The sequence below is a fragment of the Eulemur rufifrons genome, chromosome 7 (assembly GCF_041146395.1).
Source record: "Eulemur rufifrons isolate Redbay chromosome 7, OSU_ERuf_1, whole genome shotgun sequence".
NCBI lineage: Eukaryota > Metazoa > Chordata > Mammalia > Primates > Lemuridae > Eulemur > Eulemur rufifrons.
The window spans coordinates 239,573,591-239,594,758 of NC_090989.1; the positions used below are offsets into that span (position 1 = coordinate 239,573,591).

Below are 21,168 nucleotides of genomic sequence, written 5' to 3' on the forward strand. Positions count from 1 at the left end.
TCACTACACATCTAAAACCAAACAAAGCAGAAATAAACTGGGTGTGACCACCAGTAGCTATGCTCCCTGATGTCCACTTTTTGTGTTTACCAAAATAACTTCCCTGTTCTCATTATATTGCTTTATAGTAAGTAAAAGTTACACATTTGAACTAATCAACTAAAATTATGAATATCGGTGTCAGATATATATATTTTGGTCTTATACACAATATAAGGCCTTTCACTGACCAAATTCTTTCTACATCACTGCTTGTAATTGTGTCCATGGCCCCTTCCAACTTCAAATATCAGTCAGGATTATAAATATCAGTCATTATTTTAGTTTTAGGAAGTTTACAACAGCTTCCTAATTACATGGACAACTTCTAGGAGTTGTCTGACATCAATAGAGCCGTGAAATAGACACAGGAAACTGGTGGCATGGAGGGTCTCAGGAATATCTCACTCCTTAGTATTGGTCCATTTTTTTGATTTTTGTTCTATCTTCCTTTTGTTCTCACCATTTTCTTTCTTTGCTTTACATCTCTTTTTTTTTTTTTGTTCCTCCTCCCTTTTCTTCTCTCATTGTTTCCCTTTTTCACACTCAACAATGACATCCACTGTCTTCCATAGAGGCAGATTACTAGGTTCTTGAGGTTAAAGAGATTGTTGAATTCAAAAAATTTTGAATTCAAAATTTTTATGTTTTTATGGATTTTTTCTGTTTCTAAATGCTAACTTAGGAATGTTGATAAATTAAAAGGCTATAATGCAAATAATAAAATTCACTAATAATCACTAATACCCACCGATAACAACTGTTAATACTTTTGCTGTATTTCTTTCCTGTCTTGTCTATAGCTCATAATATAGTTGAAATCATACCCTACACAGTAGACGCTTGGAATTAAATGATTTAGCATTCTTGGTTTCCATTCTTCTAAAAGCAAGCCTGGATCTCCACGGCAAATAGTAATTTGACATTTTGCTGAGGAAGGAATTTAAGTCACTTATACTATGAGACCAACAGTTGAGCCTAGCTTGCTGCCCAGCAATTTCTTCCCAAGAGGGCTTTGTTGTTCTCTGCTCATGTCGTTTATGCAAGTCATTTTTCTGAAGTGATAAAATATTTTGTTTTCTAGCCAAAAGTCGTCTCAAAAAGGGAGCCAAAACTCAATGCTTATAAGGGAAGTGAAGAGAAAGTGAAGTATAAAGATTTAATGACTTTTAGCTAAAATTAATAATGTTTTTCACTGGCAATGCAGAGCTATGACATCACTAAGCCCATCGTGTGTTCTATACACAGTATATTATATATTCTGGTGATATTTCCAACGTGGGCATTCCCAGAAGTCCAAAGACATGCCCCTCTCGTATGGCAGGGATCCACTGCGTGTTTAACTTGTTTCCCGCTTCGTACATTTAACGCTCTGTTATGAGCCTTTCCCACGTGACAAAGACACTTGGGATCAAATGTATAAGTTTCTCATGTGCCAACCATGCTAGGGTCATAGCTTCTGTCTCACACCAGGGGAGGTTTTTTTTTTTGGAATTTGTGCAGTGGTTTGTGCCATTTTTATCTCTTGGGTGGAGGGTCAAACCCATCATGCAGCCAGAAAGCCTCTCACTGCACGCTTATGGTTCAGCAACAACTAAAAAGGCATAGTTTTAATTCAGATTAATAAGCAACTTGGATGTAAAATATGCAACATTTGCCTTACCTGTCTAGCCTGTGAGACAGTGAGACTGTTAAGGCTGTCTGGGGGAAATTGTGCAAAACACTGTTCGTGAGATAATCAGAGAACCACCTTTTCACTTTTTTTTTTTGGCCTGGACCTCTAGTTTTCCCTCCAAGGCAGTAATGAAGGGGGCTTACATTGGCAAGGGGTGGACAAGTGAAAAAAGGTCTCACTCATCACACTATCATGGCCACAATCATTAGCAAACAAATCTCTTTCTAGCTGAAACTGCATCCAGATTCCCCCTTCCCTCAGGGAATTCAGAGCAATGGTCCTAAGCAAATGCCCAAACTTGTATGCCCTAAGCGGCAGTGCTTAGTGAGTTCAAGTGGACTGTTTTTTCTTTTTTTTTTTTTTTTGGTCCAGCTCCATTTAGTTTAACAGTAACTTGCATAAATTATCCCTGGCAAGGGACCCAATTGTGAAAAACAAGTCTCAGAATTGAATCCTAATGCAACCGTAAAGAAATACTCTGCATCGGGAGAGGCGGTATGTGTACCAGGCATATAAATAAACTGGGTTCTCATGCTAACTTGATGACCAGCTAGTCAATGGCAATCTAGCCTGACAGGCAGGAGTGGGAGCTCTGGTGTAAAACGGCCTGACTTGAGATCCTGGCTCTGCCACTTACTAGTTGAGTAGCCTTTGGCAAATTACTTATTCTCACTAAACCTCAGTTTTTTTCATCCTGTGAATTGAGGATAATAACGATACTTACCTCATAAAGTTGTCATGAGGAATAAATGGCGTAATGCATTTAAAGAGCTTAGCAGAGAGCCTGACTCATGATAAGCACTCAATAAATGTTGGTTGTGGCAGCTAGGATGACTAAGATCATGGTTATGATGATGTTGACGTTACCTCAGAGAAACTCCTAAACTCTCCAGAAATCAGCTTTCTCGTCCATGAAAGGAAAAGTTGGAACTCTAGAATTCTATATGGGACCAGAAAGGTAGTTCTCTATTTGTTTTTTTAACAACAGGAAATGTAATTCCTAGAAAAATATCATCTTGAAAGTAAATCACATTTATCACATTTTTAAAATATAAGGATCATGAGAAATTAACATAATTAGCAACTCCTGAAATCTCAGTTCACAAGCATCTGAGAACCTCCACTTGACCAGCTGTGAGACACTACCATTTAATTCACTTGGGATTTACGCCAGGTATGTCTCAAATAAACTAGAAAATTGTTGACTTATTTAGCAATTAAGGTTATAATGAAATGTTTTCTTAATCATGGAGGTCTTTTGGTTTTATTACAGTAGGTAAATGATTTAGAAAAGTAACAACTTGCTTCCTTTTGATCAATCTCATTTAAATATACTGTTTTGGGCAGCTAATGAGTAAGCAATAAGAAAAAACACCATGAAAATCTCATTTCCACATTCATATATTATTTGTAATGAGATAAATGAAGCAAGTTCTGGTGCTTTTTAGAACGCATGATCACAGCCTTCCTGAGCTTACAGATACAGCACCAGGCAATCAGATAATCAGCTATAACTCAGCTACAGGAGCAATTCAACTCTCCTACCAAGCTAGCTCTTCACTAACTGTAAGATCACTTCTGATATTACATTTTAAAGTTTTTTAAAGTGTAGTTATTTGTGTGATTCTCTTAATTAGCCTGAGTTATTAGAATAGGCACTGTCATCATCCTCATTATTAACCTCACTTTATCAATTTGTAGCTGTGTGACTTTACTAAGTAACTTCTTAACTTCTCCAAGCCTGAGTTTTGCCATCTGTAAAATGAATATAATATGTCCATCCAAGGGTAACTGTGAGGATTAGATGAGATAATACATGTAAAGCTCTTAGTAAGAAGCCAAGCACTCAACAAACATCAGCTATGATTATTAAATTGAGACCAGAACCACCAAAATGACTTGCCCCATGTCATTTCTATTTGAAATTTATAGGTGTTGTCACATCACATTATCTCCTTTCAGTTTTACAATCCCTAGGAGGTTAGTGATCCAGAGATTGTCATCTGTATTTTACAGATGAAAAAAAATGAAGCTCAGAGTTGTCAAATGACTGCTCAAGCTAGAGTCACTTGACCAAAGCAAGCTGAGATGTGGATCTAAGTCCTTCCAGTTCTAGAGCATCTCCTACCCAGGGAACCTGGTCCCTGGTGCAACATCCATCCCATCATATCCCATAGTCACCCTGTTTTGCATGATGCCTTTAGTAACATGTGAGATCTGGTTCAAACCCAGCATAGACCCCCACAGACAGCACAAAACTGCCAACCATATCAATGCAAGGTCTGAGTATTTGAATTGACCACATACCCAAGTTAGGCAAGCAAGACTCTTTCATATCAGCATAAACACTGATGTTTGATCAGATCACATAATGACCAAATCACTCAGTACAGAAACAGGTAAACAGACCCCATGGAAATATCAGTCCCACTTACTTAAAAGCAATTCAGAAACTGCATTCACTAATATCAATAATGTTTAACCCCAGAACTGTAGATGAGAGGATGTGAGGAAGTTTTTGAGGATTTGACCCAAAATATTAAAACTCTCTGATAGTTAATTTATAGCAAGAAATGAATTTGTGTCTAAAAAACTATTTGTAGATGTGGACAATGAAGCAGGCTCCTTTTGGTCTGGTTCCAGTACAGCCTAGGTCAATGAATGTTGCTTACCAGTTACTATGGTTTTAAAAAATTGGGATCTATTTACAGAATATTTTATCATTTGCTAGATCCCAACTTGTCTCTGTAAATGTTAGGGAAACCCATTGTGTGTTAGGAAGTCACTAAGTCTTAGAGGAGGAGAGATTTTGATATATTCATCAGTGGTTTCAAGCAGTGCCTCACTGAGCTCTGAGTCCTGCCCTCAGCAGCCACTAGGAACGGGCAGATAAGATAGAGTCCGATGTCCTGGGTTTTCAGACACCCTCTCTTACTTCATCTTAAAACTTCTGGTCTCATCCAACACTTAGATTTTGCAGAAGACCAAAGCAGAAGTCCAGATGTAGGTACTCAAGGATACATAGAAAGAAAGTAGCAGAGAGGAGCACTGACCCGCCATCTCCCAACTTCTTGGGTGGTCCTTTTCCTCATTTGGTCCTGATCCTCTGTGCTTTGTTACTCATGTAAAACCAAAATGCTGTGTCTCTTCCAACATTTAATTACTTCTCTCCTGCCCCATTGTAAGCTGTTAGGAATGGGCTGGTTTCTATTGACCTGGAATTATCTAAAGACAATGGAGCACCATTCTCTGTACCAGAACTCCTTGTACCACATACAATTTCATTCTCTCTCTCTCTCTTTCTCTCTCTCTCTTTTTAAATTTAGTACCTGACCTTATCCTGTGCAAGGTTCTGTGCTTGGTGCCATGACAAAGGCAAAGATGAATCAACCAGAGTCTTGGCCCCAGCACTATCCAGGGCAATTTGAGCTATACAGTTGTGAAGCAGCATGGTATCTGAAAGATACATGACGTAGAAAGGGAAGAGAAGATTTTTAAAAAGCTTTCATAGTTATTTCTGGGAAATACCCAGTGAAGAGATACAGAGTTCAGCCAAGCAGGCTCAGCACAGTTGTCACTGGTCTGTCCTTTCTCTGCCTCACATCAAGCAGTTACCTGTGCCTGCCTGGATAGCCATCCTAACCTGCCAAAGCACTCTCCACGACAGACTCCCCTCTCTCCAAGACAGCAGGGCTAGCAAAAGGCAAGAAGTGGGATTAAACACTGGTGCAGCAAGTGGCAGTTTGAGTGTTTCTTTTCTTCTTTCTGTATTTCGTAACCTTGTTTTTGCTTTTTTGTTTGTTTGTCTTAACTCTGGTTGGTAGTTGTATTGCTTGCCTTTGCATCTGTACATCAATGACATGACTTCGCTCAGTGCACATTACGAATTGCCCATGTGCAGGGATGCATTAACAAACCAATGTGGATTCTGCCCATGGTGTCAAACTAAAGAAAAACTTGTGCAATAGTTAGAAGTTAGTATAATCATCCCTTGGAATCCATGGCAGATTGGTTCCAGGACCTCACCCATGGATACCAAAATCCAAAGATGCTGAAGTCTCTTATGTAAAATGGTGTTGTATTTGCATATAACCTATGCACGTCCTCATATATACTTTATATTATCTCTAGGTTACTTATAACACCTTATACAATGTAAATGCTATGTAAATAGTTATTATATTTTTTAGGGACTAATGACAAGAAAAAAAAGTCTGTACATATTCAGTACAAAACAGCTGTCTATTTTTCTTTCTTCAAATATTTTTGAGTTGCAGTTGGTTGAATCCACAGATGCAGAACCCACAGATAAGGAGAGCTGACTGTACATAGTTAAAAGCAATGAGAGGAGTTAGTGTTAGTGATGTTTGGAAAAGAGAGAATTTCGGGCTAGAAGTTAAGAGAGAAAAATAAGGCAAGACTATAGAAGAGGCAGAATTTGTCTAAGAAATTTCACTGGACGTTATCGAGCCACTTAAGTTTTTTGAGTTGGGAAGTGAAGTATCAGTTGCTGTGACAGCTATGAGTACACAGGATTGGAGAAATCAACACCTGTAGGCAGAAAGATCTATTAGGAGACTGGTGCAAAAGTGCCCAAAGTTGTGTCAGGAGGAGATGTATTTGGCAAACATTGCTGTTGTTGAGATGACAACTGGAAGAAATGAGTGGCAAAGATATCCCAAATCATGTAGGGTAGATTGGAGAACAGCAGTGACCTAACCGGTAATAGTGATCGCAGAAGCAGCAATTTGCAGGGGCAGATAGTGAGTTGTCTGGGGCACACGAGCTTGAAAATTCTAGAGCACATCCAGGTATCCGGAAGTCAGAAGTGAGGTCACAGCTCTGGAGGAGGCAAGAGGTCATGAAAGACTCACTGAGAGAGACCGTTGAAACCATGAAAGGATCGCCTTATTATGGTTCATTTTCATTATAAAAAGAACCCCTGTAAATTAGGTACCTGTGGAGTTAATTTCATTGGGATTTTTCTCATACAGATTTATCACAATATGTAAATTTCACAACTGAGTAGTGTGAGCCTGATTTTGGCTTGTTTTTTAAAATTGGGGATATTGTTCTAAAGTAGTATCTTAGATCATTTCTGCACAAAAACTCAATAATCTTGAAGTGACACATGGAATTTGAGGTGATGGCCTCATTTCATGCATTTATATCATAGTTCCCAATGTTTCTGTCTTATGCTTTCTCAGATTTGAATTTCGTCATACTTGAATATTCTGATTGCTATGATTGTAAAAGGTAATACATTATAGAAAGCTTGGAAAACAGACAAACATAAAAAAGAAAGCACAAATCACCCATAATCCAAAACCAGTAACTAACCACTGTTGTTAAATGTTTTCTATATATATGTGTGTACATATATGTGCATGAATACACATGTGTGTATGCACATGTCACACATGGACACACATATATACATACTTTATGAAAATGATTGCATAGATGATATATATCCATATCATCTATATATTAGTATTATAGAGCATATTGTACATTCTATTCTGTATTCGATTTTTTTCAGTTGACATTATATATGAGCATTTTTCCATGTCGTTAAAAATGGTTCAAAAGGATTTATGTTAATGTGCTGCATAATATTTCATCCTATGAACCTATCATAGCGTTGAAGCATTCTCCTGAATTGTCATTGGACAATTCAGTGAGGTGTGTATTTTGAGAAAACGAGGCAGATGTCTTTTCTACCGATGCCACATTATTCTAGAATGGTCACTTTCTCATCCTTACCTTCTCTTGTCAGCACTACGACCCCAGATAAAGAGCCTGAGTGGTCAGGACTGTCCGGGCAATGGAGAATGAGTAGCTTTGCCCCCAAACCACCTGTTTCTTAGACCTTCCCTGCATGATCATTTTTAAAAATCATTTTTGCCTCCTTCACCACTCCCCCCGTCCTCAGGTGCATATCTGCGTTCATGCATACACACATACACATCCAGATTGAGGACTAAACATGGGAAGAAGGTCTTCAAGTCCCTAAATTATATCTTTGTTCATCATTCTTTATGATGTACACATAAAAACAAAGTGTCTTAAAGGTAAGCAGTCAGAAGTTAAGTTTAGGCAAGATTGCCTTCCCCTCTGTGACGGCGTAGTGCGAGCCAGGGCCATGGCATGAACCCCGAGAGGGAGAGCCGAGCCTGTGCTCACGAATATGCATCGGCAGGGCTGGACAGAGCACCATTGTTTTGATATCTTTCTGTTTTCACAGGTGCCACAGAGTCATTTTATGAGGCTTCACCATGACCCATGCCATAGAAAGACAAATATAGCTATAGTTTTGCTGAATCCAGGTTTAAAGCTCCTTGTTCAAACAAAAACATCATTTCTAAATCAGTCCAAAGCAAAGCCCAACATCTCAAATTCTATACACTCCCCCTTTTATTCCTTTTCTTCGCGTCTACTTGTCTCCTTCAGTGTTAGGCTCCATTTTAAATATCATCAGCTGATAAATCAATTGACAGAGATCTGCAACAGTTCGTTTTAATATTGAAAATGACAAATTACAGCCATAAATTTTTTCAGGAGAAAAGGCAATGGTATGCATTTCTGCACTTCAAGATTGATGTAGGCATATAGAAAGATACTAGTGTCAGGTAAAAAATAACTTCAAAATCAATTTGATTTATTCCTTAATTGACTGCTATTAGATAACAGTGTATGTCCAATGCTATTATTAAATAGAAAGACTTTGGAAGGTTGCCATTCTTTAAAATGTAGTCCTCTTAAAAAGAAAATTCCCTTAATTACTAGATGTATGAATTATTGGAAGGAGATCATATGATTCTAATAAAAGGCAGGATTCAGCCTTCATCTAATTTTTTTGTCTGTCAGAAGAAGGTAGAAAAGAATAGGAAGTTTAACTCAAAAAACAGGGAGAAAAGTTAAGTATTATTCATTTCATTCATGTATTGAAGAACTATAGGATTTTGAGCATGCGCAAAAGGCAGCATCTAGTTTCTTGAATGTTGTTACTTAAGGGTAACACACACATGCACACACACATATTCACATATACACACCATGAAAAGTTTATCACACAAATGAGTGCAAAAAATTCAATCATAGAAATAAATACAGAAAAGTTAGTCACGTAAAATAAATAACTTGGTACTCCAGCGATTTTCCTTCTTGGGGATAGATATCTATCTTCGTAGCTTTGTTTCCCACTTTCTTTCAAACAAATTTAGTTTTCCTCCTATATCCCCTTACCTTTCAGTAATTTCTTTGCAAAATACACAGGCCCCTTCATCCCTCTCTTTTCCTTCTTACCTTTCCTGGTCTCCAGTCAGTGCCGTTTTTAATATTCTGATCCACCATACATCAAGCTCACTCTTTGTACCCACAAACCTAGGTTTGTTAGCCATATTTTTAAAAATACTATACCATCCTATATCAGAGGATGGGGTCAAAACAAAAGTCTTAGTTTATTTATTTAAATAGAAAATGTAAACATTTATATTGAATGTATAGATACTATACAGATATATAAATATATACCCATCCATCCATCCCAGGGATACAAGTAGAATACATGGGTTCCTTCAGGATTCAAAAGAGGGGCTTTCTATCATTTGTCAGTTGTAAAATAAGCATCTTCTGCTTATGCCCTACCATGCTTTGCATCTGTGCATTTAGTCTTCCATCTCCCACTCTTGATGGAGGCTCTGTTGCACTAACCCTCTTATCCAAAACCCATGAATCATAAATCCTCCACAAGCCAGGGGACTAGGACTCAGCAAGGGCCCAGTCTTACCAATTGGAGGCTTTCAGTGAAATCAGTGAAGTAGGTTAGAGTGGGTCAGTAGAGTCCTAGAGACCTCCAGGAACTTCCGCACAGCTCATAATGTCATGTTTTGTGGATACTTTGGCCTCTACTCTGTCTCTAAACCTCACAGGTTTCCCAGGGCACTAGAAATACTAACAGCAGCCATGACAATCACAACCACCACCGTAATAGCAGTTAACACTATACAATATTTTATAGACTCCAAAAAATCTTTCATATTTATTATCTCACTTTAACTGCCTACCTTTATTTTGGTAGGAAATTTGCTTTTGCTAATAGTTGCCTATTATGTTTAGTAGTTCCCCACTCTTCTTATAAAATACCTAAGTGACTGTTTCCCAGGTATTAGATCTGCCAAGAAGAGAAACCTATTTGCTAATGCAGTTACATAGTATCATCAGTTCTGAGGTCCGTAGATAGCTCTCTCTTTCATCAAAAGTGAGACAGTAACTGCAATTGCTTGGTAAGCATCTGGAAGTAACATTAATAATGATGATAATAATAATGACCTCATAGGATGTATAATTTGGGGATTAAAGAACATTTACAAGCTTATTGTGTCATAGTTAATGATGAGGTGCCAAGTTTTCTTGCCACCACCCCTTCCAGTGGTATTTCCTGCTTGGATCAGAGAACTAATTATAGTAAATGGTGCCCTTTCAAAGAACTTGCCCCATCCTAAAGCATATGTTAGCATTAAGATATTGAATTGTTTTAGTGTTGTTTTTCAGAGATGACTTATTATTGTTATTTTGCATTTGTATAAAAAATTGTATAATGTAATCATTTAGTGTTTATTTTATTGTGTGTACCTTCTACTCAGAGGGTTGGCATTATTGTTCCTAACAGTGACGGATACAAGCAGATCATGCCTTATGACCTCTACCATCCCCTTCCTCGGTACGTAAATCAATCATCCTGATGTTAGAATTAGCAAATCAGTCTTCTGCTGCTTTTATATAGATAAATATATATATACACGCACACACACACACACACACATATATAGATTATGTGTTTTTCTGTTAAAAAAAAAAAAAAACCAAAAAGATGGTAGATGGTATATTTTGCAAGCTATCCTGAGTTCTGCTTTTGAATAACACTAATAATACTGGCATGCTCAGATTGTAAGCTTGTCATTCAAAACCCATTTTAAAATAGGATCATATTACATTGGAGTGGACACAGTAATTCACTCTGATTAGATACAGTGCATGGGTTTATGTTCTGTCTTTCTTTCACTCCCTTTGTCCTTTTCTATGTTTCCTCTGCAATAGGACCCTAGCCATTAAAGCACTGTTGCTAACTGTTAAGCAAACACTGCCGAAAGTATTATTGCAATACCACGGACATGGAATTCCAGATGTGCTATTATTCTACACAGGGGCTTTAAATGTCCTCTTTTTATTTCAAAGAAATTATAATTAAGTACAAAAGAGCAATTTTTTCATATTCTTATTGTTCAGAACATTTTGGGAGATCTTTTTTTAAAAAAAAAAACATAAAATTCAGCGCGCTGCATTGATTTTTTAAAGTATAGGACTTTTTAAAACTAGAAAAAGGAACAAAAGTAATTCAAGAACTTCTAAAAGAAATTGTTCTCTTTATAATATATTCATAAGAAAACTGGAGAAGCTGAAAAGTGTACTAGCTACTGTGAGTGTACTCCCTGCCACGTTGGAAACAGCTCTACAGATAGCACAATCAGATTTGGGATTGAAATAGACCTTTGCTCTATTTTCTTTGCTTATTTGCCCCTCAGGGAATCAGCTGCTATTTAGAACCAAGGGTTTAGATCACATCATAAATAGTTGAAATAATTCATAGTGGTTTGCTCTGTCCCAAACTAAACCAAGCCCAGAAAATAATTTTATTCTGAACTGTAAAATAAAGCAAGGTTTAATGGAAAATATCCAAATACCTAATGAATTAGCATCCAAATAGAGCTCCCTTGAGGTCAGGTAGTCCAACACCCCAGTGATGCTTCATTCTCCCATTCTTTCTCCACAGTCACAACCACTCATAAACGTATTTATGCTTATAGATATGTAAACGTATATATTTACACATATATGCATTCATATAGTCAGTTTATATATATTCTCTGTATGTATAAATACATACAGATATGTATATAATACATATACACCAGTGCAGGTTGTCATCCAGTATCTACTTAAATGCTCCCAGGGACTGGCAGGAAACTCACTTTTCCCATAATGGTCACATGTAGAAGGGGGATTTGATTATAGTAGATATTGTTTTTGTTATTGTTTTAAACTCTTTCACTAAGTGGCTACCTCATTACTCAGCTCCTTCCCGCTTTCCTATGACTATATTGATAAAGAAAATAAATGACTTTAGAATTTTCCTGATGCATCATCATTTGCTGGTTTGATCAAGAACTCTTCTCTTTAAAAGAATTTAATGAAAATATCAAAAAATTAATTTAACTGAACCAAGATTTCGTTTGGTTTCGATTTCTCTATCTGTAAAATGCTATTCATAGGATACATGTATCTATGTGAAAGCCATACATTTTAAGATAAAGGCAAAGTTGGATGTCAGGAGTGAGCAACATCATGTTTATATTTTTCCTGTAATGGCAGCTCCTAGATTTCTGTCATATCTATGATCTCTCTTGTTTATATTTCTCTGGCATAAGAACTAGTGCCTATTTTAGATTAAATTTGATCTCTTATAGACTGAGATTTCCCCCAAATGCCTAAAGTCCAGTGGTAAATTGAAACGGTCCTCCTTGATGTTTGTTTGCACCATGTCCTTGTGTACACTTTTGGCATGTCTGTGCATCACAATGGGAAAGGACAATTAGCAAATAGACTGCATTTCCTAACCCTTGTATTTCTGATACTGAGCTAGTTCTAAAGTTAGCTATTCAGCTTTACTAATAAAGTCTTAGTAAATGGAAGCTATTTCTACAAATGTGTTTTCATTTAATAAAAGGAATTATGGCTCAAAAATGGTTCTCAAATGGCAGGTACCCACTGATCAAGGCAAAAAGCTTTACTTATTTAAATTATTTAAATGGATTTAAGACCACAAGTGTAGGTACAAAACATAATTTGATGAATTTTTAGATTGTTCTTTCCTGATTGCAGTCTTTGACTGTAACACCTATTTGAACATAATATGAAAATGGACTCTGATAAATTATCCTGATTCATAATTAATATATACCACTTTTCTACATCCTTCTTAATTGTGAGAATTTCTTAAACTAAACACACTGTGTGTTTAAAAACATTAAAAGCCAAAATGTCTGATATACAAATTCATTTAATGTTCTTCTACTTCAAGATTCTTGGATATGTCTTTTTTCATTCCAAGCACTTACCTGGTTACGGTTTTAAGACCTCCTGACCGATGCCCTCTTTCAGCTTTTTTTACACTTTCTTTAAATCACCCAGACATGTTTTGCCTTAAAATTACACATAATCCTATTATTACAGAGGATTCACATGATAATTTTTACAGATAGAACTGGAGTTGTATGCTGGAACCATACTCTAAATTCTCAGAATAACATTAGTGTCGTTTGTCTTTCTGTGATCACTGACATTGAAAAGGATACTTATTACCATTTGTGAAATATGGTCAGGTCCAAGTGTTGAGACAGAAATTAATCACTCTCCCTTTAGAAGGGTCAAGTTTAGGGATTTTAGAGTACCAATTAGAAAACAGGCTCTTTTATGGCATCTTAATATTCTGAGCAATTAAATGTACATTTAAAAACCTACTCCTACTTCTCTGTCACATCAAATCTAATGTGAATATGTGCTTATAGAGTCAGGCCTGTTATCCACCTCCAGAAGGAAGCCCGCCAAAGATTTACATGGAGGCAAGTGAGAATTGGTCTTATCCTTTTGGAAGAGAAACTCTCTGCAGAGCTACTTCATTCTCTTGAAAGAGATTAGAAAATCTCCTAGGAGCTAAGCAGAGGGCCTCAGTTTCCCCATAATGACATTTTCTTATATGTCTCCTGGGGACACATGTATAGGAAAATATTGTATTTGGCAGCACATTTTGGCTTTTGGCAGTGAAGACAATGGTTCTTGCCTAAACTCGAACAGTGCAGAGAAAGTGTGAAGAAAAACTCTTTGTAACTGAGAAACACACATTATTGAGACTCATGCAGAAGAGAAATCAAGCTCACAATATTCACAAAATCCTACTTATAGAAATATTAATGTTTCAATGATATGCCTGTGCAGTATTCTAAAATTTAGCTATTCAAGTGGATCAACTCAGTGACATTTTATTTCTCTCATTGAAATCACATCTCCAATAATTGTAAGAGTATGCTTAAAGCTCCTTAATATCCTCATCAATAAGGAGAATATGTGTAAGAAATACAAGCTCAGCTCATTCAGTCCCAATGTTTCTGTTTTTAGAAATTCTACATTCTCTAAATCTATAAAAAAGAGAAAAGAATTAGGCAAAATTATCTCTCTACATCTGGATCCAACTGCTTCAAAGCTGTGTAGAGCTCTGAAAAGTCAATGGAATTCTCTTAAATGTTATTGACAATATTGTTATTTTCTACTTAACTGTATGTCTAAATTCAGATGCCATTAGCCTTCCAACCAAAACCAAACCTCTTCACAGTTCCGGGAATTCTTTACTGGAGGAACTCTAACTACCAGCATCCTTCAAAAGTTAGAGAATAAGTAGATAATGCCTATAGTAACACTTCTTTTCCTCAGCTTAATGATGGCACAATTTGAACATCAGAATTGTGCTGAATCTGTGTAGTCCCAAAGCTCATGATTGCAGAAGTAAAGGAGAGTCTTTTGTTTACCTGGATCTTTTATGAACTTCTCCTACAAAAAACACCCAGAAGTTAAGGAATAAATTATTACTACAATGAAAATAAAAAGTATCAACCCAAGTGCAAAAGTTTAGTGTTCACTGATTATCCAACTTTAGTCTTGACATAAATGCTTAATGTGTTTATGAAAATCAATTAGATATATATGGAAAGTCTAGAAAGAAGGGCCAAGGACTACACCTTTCGAGTAGGTTAGAGACAGAGCAGATAGCTTTGTGGGACAGCTCTCAAAACTGTAATTTCTTATATTTGTGTAGAGCTTCATGGTTTACAAAGCACTGCTGCCAACGGTGAATGCCTCTCTCTTATTCATCAGATTTCAGGCAACAGATGGCTTTTGGTTCTCTGGACTGTAGCCTCTCAGAAGCTGAGCATACCAGTAGGCACGGGGAATGGGTTGGTCTGCCGGTCACTGAGGAGGTCTGGCCGTGTGCATGTCTGCCCTGATGACTACCCTTGCTTCTGTAGGTGGGAGGCCACCCCGTGGACCGCGTGCTCCTCCTCGTGTGGGGGGGGCATCCAGAGCCGGGCAGTTTCCTGTGTGGAGGAGGACATCCAGGGGCATGTCACTTCAGTGGAAGAGTGGAAATGCATGTACACCCCTAAGATGCCCATCGTGCAGCCCTGCAACATTTTTGACTGCCCTAAATGGCTGGCACAGGAGTGGTCTCCGGTAACTGTGCCTTCTTTCTTTGTTCATTAGGAGAGTAAGGCCACTCTTCCCTCTCATCATCATGGCCCCACCCGGTACCCTGTGCGGCTCCACACTCCTCCTCTTGAGGTGTCTAGAAGCCTACCAGCTTAGCTCCTGGAGTAGTGAATGCCCCAAATCCAGCATGACCAAAAGTAAATGATGTTTTTTTTAAATGTCTTTCTTCAAGTTATTTCCAGAAGCCCCTATTGCCTCCCAGATAACGTTCCCTCAGATGGCAAAGGGAAGCTAATGCCTTTCAAGAGTAATTGATGCTGAATGACTGATCCTGAATCTGTGAGAGCTGCTTTGATGATAGAGTTCAGTAGACCAGAAGTTTGATTTCACTTTTTATTTATTATATTTTATATCCAAAAAGGGTCTAAGTAGATTAAAATTACTATGAATAGTATTTACTGGGGGGGGGGGAAGGGTGAAATGAAAATAGCACAAAAATTAAAATCGGGATGAGGTAGGATAATTAAAACAAAAAAGTTGTAGACTTTGGAAACCTGCTGTCATTAAACATAAAATGTTATCCTGGATTTCCTGGCTGCTAACACAAAAATGGAAATGGCAAAGGAAACAGAAAGATGAAATAAGCCATTGTGTCCCTCAGCCACAGAAATGACAAAAGCCTCTTCACTGAGCCCTGTGGCTTTGTGGCAGCAGATCAGGAGCTGTGACATTTTCTGTATCTGGACACGCTACCAGACGTGGAGAACCGTTGGCGGTGCTATCTCTGTCTGCCATCTGGCCTTTGAATGAGTTCCTTGAAACCTTTTTTCCATTTCAATATAATCAACTGGATTGGCCACGCCACGATATAAATTAGCTATGATGGCGGTTTTAAATTTTTAAATAGTCACGTGGAAGCATTTTCCATATTTTTGGACATAGCAGTCATTAGCAAAGTCATAAAATGCGGTGTTGCAAATCAAAATTTAACACACTCTACAGTTTCTTTTCTCCTTTTGGAGGGTGCTTGGTTGGAGATTTTTTGCACAGGGGGTGCTTAAAGATTGCTGACTGATTAATCCAAAGATAAAGAATTGAAAGTGATTTCCATTTTTAGCCAGCTTTACCTCAAATAATCTAACCTCACAGAACAAAGATCCCAGGACTGGTAAGAAGTGGTATAAATTTGCCAGGAGTCCTCATCTAAAAAGGAGGCCTTAGATTTAAAGTCTTGGGTGGGAAGTGAAAAAAAGTACATGAGACTTTGCCTGTGAGTCTTTCTCTTGCAATCTCTTTCCAGTGCACGGTGACGTGTGGCCAGGGCCTCAGGTACCGTGTGGTCCTCTGCATCGACCATCGAGGAATGCACACAGGAGGCTGTAGCCAGAAAACAAAGCCCCACATCAAAGAGGAATGCATCATACCCACTCCCTGCTATAAACCCAAAGGTAATTTGACAGGTGTTCTCCTACCAGTCTGTTCGTTCTCATGTGTATGCAGGTGCTGTTTTAAACTCCTTGGAATATTTTTAAGTCTCCTAAGTATTCTTAGTACAAATTCTTTATAATTTAGACTCTACTAAATGAACTTGATTCTTTTTTTTAAATCTTTCCAATGGTTTTCATTACAAATTTTTAAGTATTGCATATAGAAATCTATTTATATAACTATCTCCCAAGTCATAAAATTGTTTGAAGACTGTTGCTGAAAAATATCAGATATAACTACTTAAAGAGAGATCAGATATTATAGAAATAAATGTGTATTTACTGTCCACATTTCTTGACATTGTAAACAGGGAATGAATCCAAGTGTGTCTACTTTGCTAAGCCTGAAATACATTGGGAAATCACATACTTCAAACTGATAAGACAGAAAACTGTCACTTTTATATTGAAAATTAAAACATTAATATGAGACTGAATTCCAGAACCATAATCTGAAATAAAATTTGAAATATATCATAATTTAATAGATATTACAAATAATTTATTAAATAGGAACTTTAGAAAGTTCTACTTAGTGAACAAGACTTATTATAATTATACCTAGTCTCTCAGGTTAGCATGAATACTGATCTGATTTCGTGCAAGTATTGTTACCTGTGTGAATGAAATCAAAAAATTCAAAGTCACAGACCATTCAGAAGTAAAGAATTCTTTATTATAAACCTCTAATTTTTAATATTTAAATATGGTTCCCATTTCTTAAGCCATTTTATTTTGTTAAACCATTAAATGTCTCTGAAAATCAGCCACAGTGTAATTCTTTATTATACTATAAAGTACCTTGTTGCAAGTGAATGACATCATAAAATCTAAATTAATAATATAAAATGAAACCAAAGAACAAAAGCATACGAGAAATCCTAATTAATTTTAATAAATTTTCCTCTCTCTGAGCCTCCATATCCTCATCTGTGCAATGGGAATAATAATAGTATCTATCTCAAAGCTCATGTGAGAGTTAAATAAGATACAATGTAGAGTGGTTAGCCTAATGCCTGGCATACAGTAAGTTCTGCTCGAATGTTACCTTTAACTCTTGACTATCATTAGTGTCCTCAAATATAGGAGGAGGTCGCCACAGGCACATCAGATAGGATTCAGCTCAAATCAATAGTAAAGTATTGCACTCCTCCTATTAGTGCCAAACTGAATGCTTTGTCATTGAAAGACAGCTAACTCATGTGTCAGAGAGAGTTTCACCAGGTCATTTAATTTGAATAGATAGGGTAATTATAAAATTATGTCTATATAGATACTGTATTACTGTGTTTAAAATATTACCAAATCCTTTGGGCAATGGCAGTTTTACATTTCTCACTTGCTTTGTTTTCTGACTATAAACAATTGCTGCAGATAGAGGACAAGAGGTAATGCTCCTAACTTAGAATGGTGGGTTATTTATTAGCTTTATCTTCACCAAGCCACTTCAGAGAAGGAAAAGCAATTTGTGGTTTACTATCCAGAATGAGATCTGGATTTTCACAACTAAGAAGTGAGACTGGCTCTCTAAACATCATTAAAATAACATATAATTCTATGGTGTATATATATATTGATATATTTCTTTCATCTTTGCAATTATATGTTATAAAATGGTGATAAAGCTTCATTGGCTCATACTATAAAGGCAAATATGCCTATAAATGACCCTAATAAATATGTCAGAATGGGAATCTTGGCAGTTACTTCTGTAGCAGCAATGATAACCTCCCTCTTGATTTTTCTCCTCCACATTTTTTTTTTCCCAGCAAGTAGTTAGGAAGCTTGTTCTGAATTATTTGGCCAAAGCTAGATAAATAGGTGAAACCAGTCAAATTATGGGTTTTGAACTCTAAGTTGTACATATTCCAATTGTCAGTGAGCAATTGGGTAGTACTGAATGAGTCAGGTATCTAAAGCAATGTTTTGTGAATTTCGGAGTGGCAGAGCTGATTTTTGACAATGTGATCTAGATCATACTTAGGCAAAAGGCAAAAAGAAGTTAGAATTTATAAAAATATTACAGTGTAACTGATTATACTTTGTGTTTGTTTTAAAAAGTAAATATTGCACTATCTTTTCAATAGGAAATAGTGAAAAGATACTTTGATGATTCTTTATATGCATACTGAGCTAGTATTCCTAGAGCTATGATGACTGTCATAATAAAAGGACTTTCTTTTGCTACTCAACATAATAAAGAGGAAGCATAAATACAGATGAGTATTATTAAACATTTTTTAAAATCCTATTTTACTTTTCTTGATATAACCATCATCAGAGGCAGCCATTTACCTAAAAACTTATTATTACAACATAGTAACTTCTAGGCACAGTGCAAAGCTAAGAATTGGTGAGGAGGCCGGGCGCGGTGGCTCACGCCTGTAATCCTAGCACTCTGGGAGGCCGAAGTGGGCGGATCGTTTGAGCTCAGGAGTTCGAGACCAGCCTGAGCAAGAGCGAGACCCCATCTCTACTAAAAATAGAAAGAAATTATATGGACAGCTAACAATATATATAGAAAAAATTAGCCGGGCATGGTGGTGCATGCCTGTAGTCCGAGCTACTCGGGAGGCTGAGACAGGAGGATCGCTTGAGCTCAGGAGTTTGAGGTTGCTGTGAGCTAGGCTGACGCCACGGCACTCACTCTAGCCTGGGCAACAGAGTGAGACTCTGTCTCAAAAAAAAAAAAAAAAGAATTGGTGAGGAAAAAAAGGAATTTCCCTGAAATTCCAGATTGGTTCTAACCTCTTCTCTTATATGTGCATGCGCTAAATTCTCAGAGAAACTTCCAGTGGAGGCCAAGCTGCCTTGGTACAAGCAAGCTCAGGAGCTAGAAGAAGGAGCTGCTGTGTCAGAAGAGCCCTCGTAAGTTTTAAAAGCACAAATTGTTCTACTTTTGAAGCTGATTGGTTTAAAGAAAGCAGTGCCTCACTGATTGTGGCTTTCTGGCTTCTGAACTAAGTGTAATCATCTTACCAAAGGTGAAATGAGGCTTTTGGGCACTCTAATTAGGGATTTATGAGTTTCAAAGTGTTTGTCAAAACTTATGATTGGTCTCCAAATACTTTTTAATTTTGCCTCCAGTAAGAAACTGAAGGCATAGTGCTTACCCTCTTCCAAAACCTGACCTGACCTTTTCTCTTGGCAAGGAACCAAAGGTGAGAAGGCCCAGGCTGCATCTGATGATGTAACATAGATTTGATGTGAAAGTCCAGTCCGCTTTTCACAGTCCTTATCTCCCAGCTTTGCAATATAGCCATTCACAAAAATTAAAGGGTAAAGAAAACATGTCTGAGGGCAAAGAGAGTTTATTTGCTTTTCTTTTCCCTTTCGTGCTGGCATTGGTATCAGAGGGGGACCCATGTCTTTGCCCCACTTGATCAGGATTCCATGCCTACTCAGTTTCATCAAGGGCAGATGCTTCAGAAGAGGAAATGAAGAGAGACAAATTTTATTGATTGATTGATTGATTGATAAGTATATATATTGATTTTACTAGAAAACACTGACAGGCATATCTGCTGTATCAATTTTACAAATAAGAGAATGTACTTTATTGAAAAATTTTTATCTATGACCAAAGCAATTTCTTAGGTTGAAGGTTTTCTAAATTTATGCATTTATTATAAGTGCCAGGCTCTGTGTTATTCACTGGTACACAAGACATATTATACTCCCTCCAGAAGTTCATGGTATAGCATGTAGAATATGAAATGCTTTCCAAATTTAACCCATAGTTTAAATTTTACTGGAGATATAAATTAGCATTGTAATCTATATATTCGATGCAATTTAGAATTTTCTCAGGTTCATCCTGTTTGATTTGAAATCTGATGTGGTTTGCCAGAACACAATTGTGTTCCTGAATCTCACTCTAAACTATAAGAGATTCGACAAGAAATCCAAAATATAGATTTGTACAATAACCAAAGGTCATTTGTAAGGAAATTACATTGTCATTTGATTTCACAGAAAAATGGGACATACCTTAGGCAAAACATTTCTTACTTAAAATAAGGACAATTAAGCAAAACATAAATTATTTCTGTAAAGTTACTACAGGAACCTTTTATACTTGTTTAAGAAAAAGCAACTAACCATTGCAGAACTTTGGAAGAAAGGCAGTAGTTTAGGATCACAATGCAACCTTCAAGTGGATATATGAAGCTTAAAATGTTTCCTCTTTCTCCTGCTAGTACCTAGTTTGACAGGCCTTCCTGTTGCTGAAGAGGAAGTAAGCAGTTCGTTTTAAAAGGGCATGAATTCCTTAATCCACTAACATCTTATTTAAGACACAGAAAGATGCTATGTAATTGGAGCTGGTTACTCCTTTTATGTATTCTTGGGTTAAATATGCTTAAAACCAAATAAACTCTCTGCTCTCCTTGTACACTATATTTTGTCATTTGGTCTAAAGCATAACCCCATCTATAATATTGCATTCTAACTGATGTTAAATAATAACAAAGGTGAAGATAAATAAAAACATCATACATCATTAATGAAATATCTTTTCCATTTTTAGATGCCTCTGAAATGAAAGTTGTAAGTGGCATTTAATGCTTCTGCAGAAGCATTGCATAGTCCATGGTCCACCATATTTTCTAATGTTTTTTTTTTTTTCTACTAAAGGTCTGATTA

At 36.9% G+C, this 21,168-nt stretch overlaps 1 protein-coding gene across 1 annotated transcript in view; it reads left to right on the top strand.

Moving 5' to 3' along the window:
- The window catches only part of LOC138387285 (ADAMTS-like protein 1), a 192,995-nt gene extending 173,438 nt beyond the window's left edge, over window positions 1-19,557 (top strand). The window contains exons 10-13 of the mRNA XM_069474226.1: window positions 10,389-10,439; window positions 14,857-15,061; window positions 16,338-16,485; window positions 19,308-19,557. Coding sequence (XP_069330327.1) covers window positions 10,389-10,439; window positions 14,857-15,061; window positions 16,338-16,485; window positions 19,308-19,396 — 493 coding nt within the window. The 3' untranslated portion in view covers window positions 19,397-19,557. The remainder of the gene's footprint in view (window positions 1-10,388; window positions 10,440-14,856; window positions 15,062-16,337; window positions 16,486-19,307) is intronic.
- The last annotated feature ends 1,611 nt before the right edge of the window (window positions 19,558-21,168 follow it).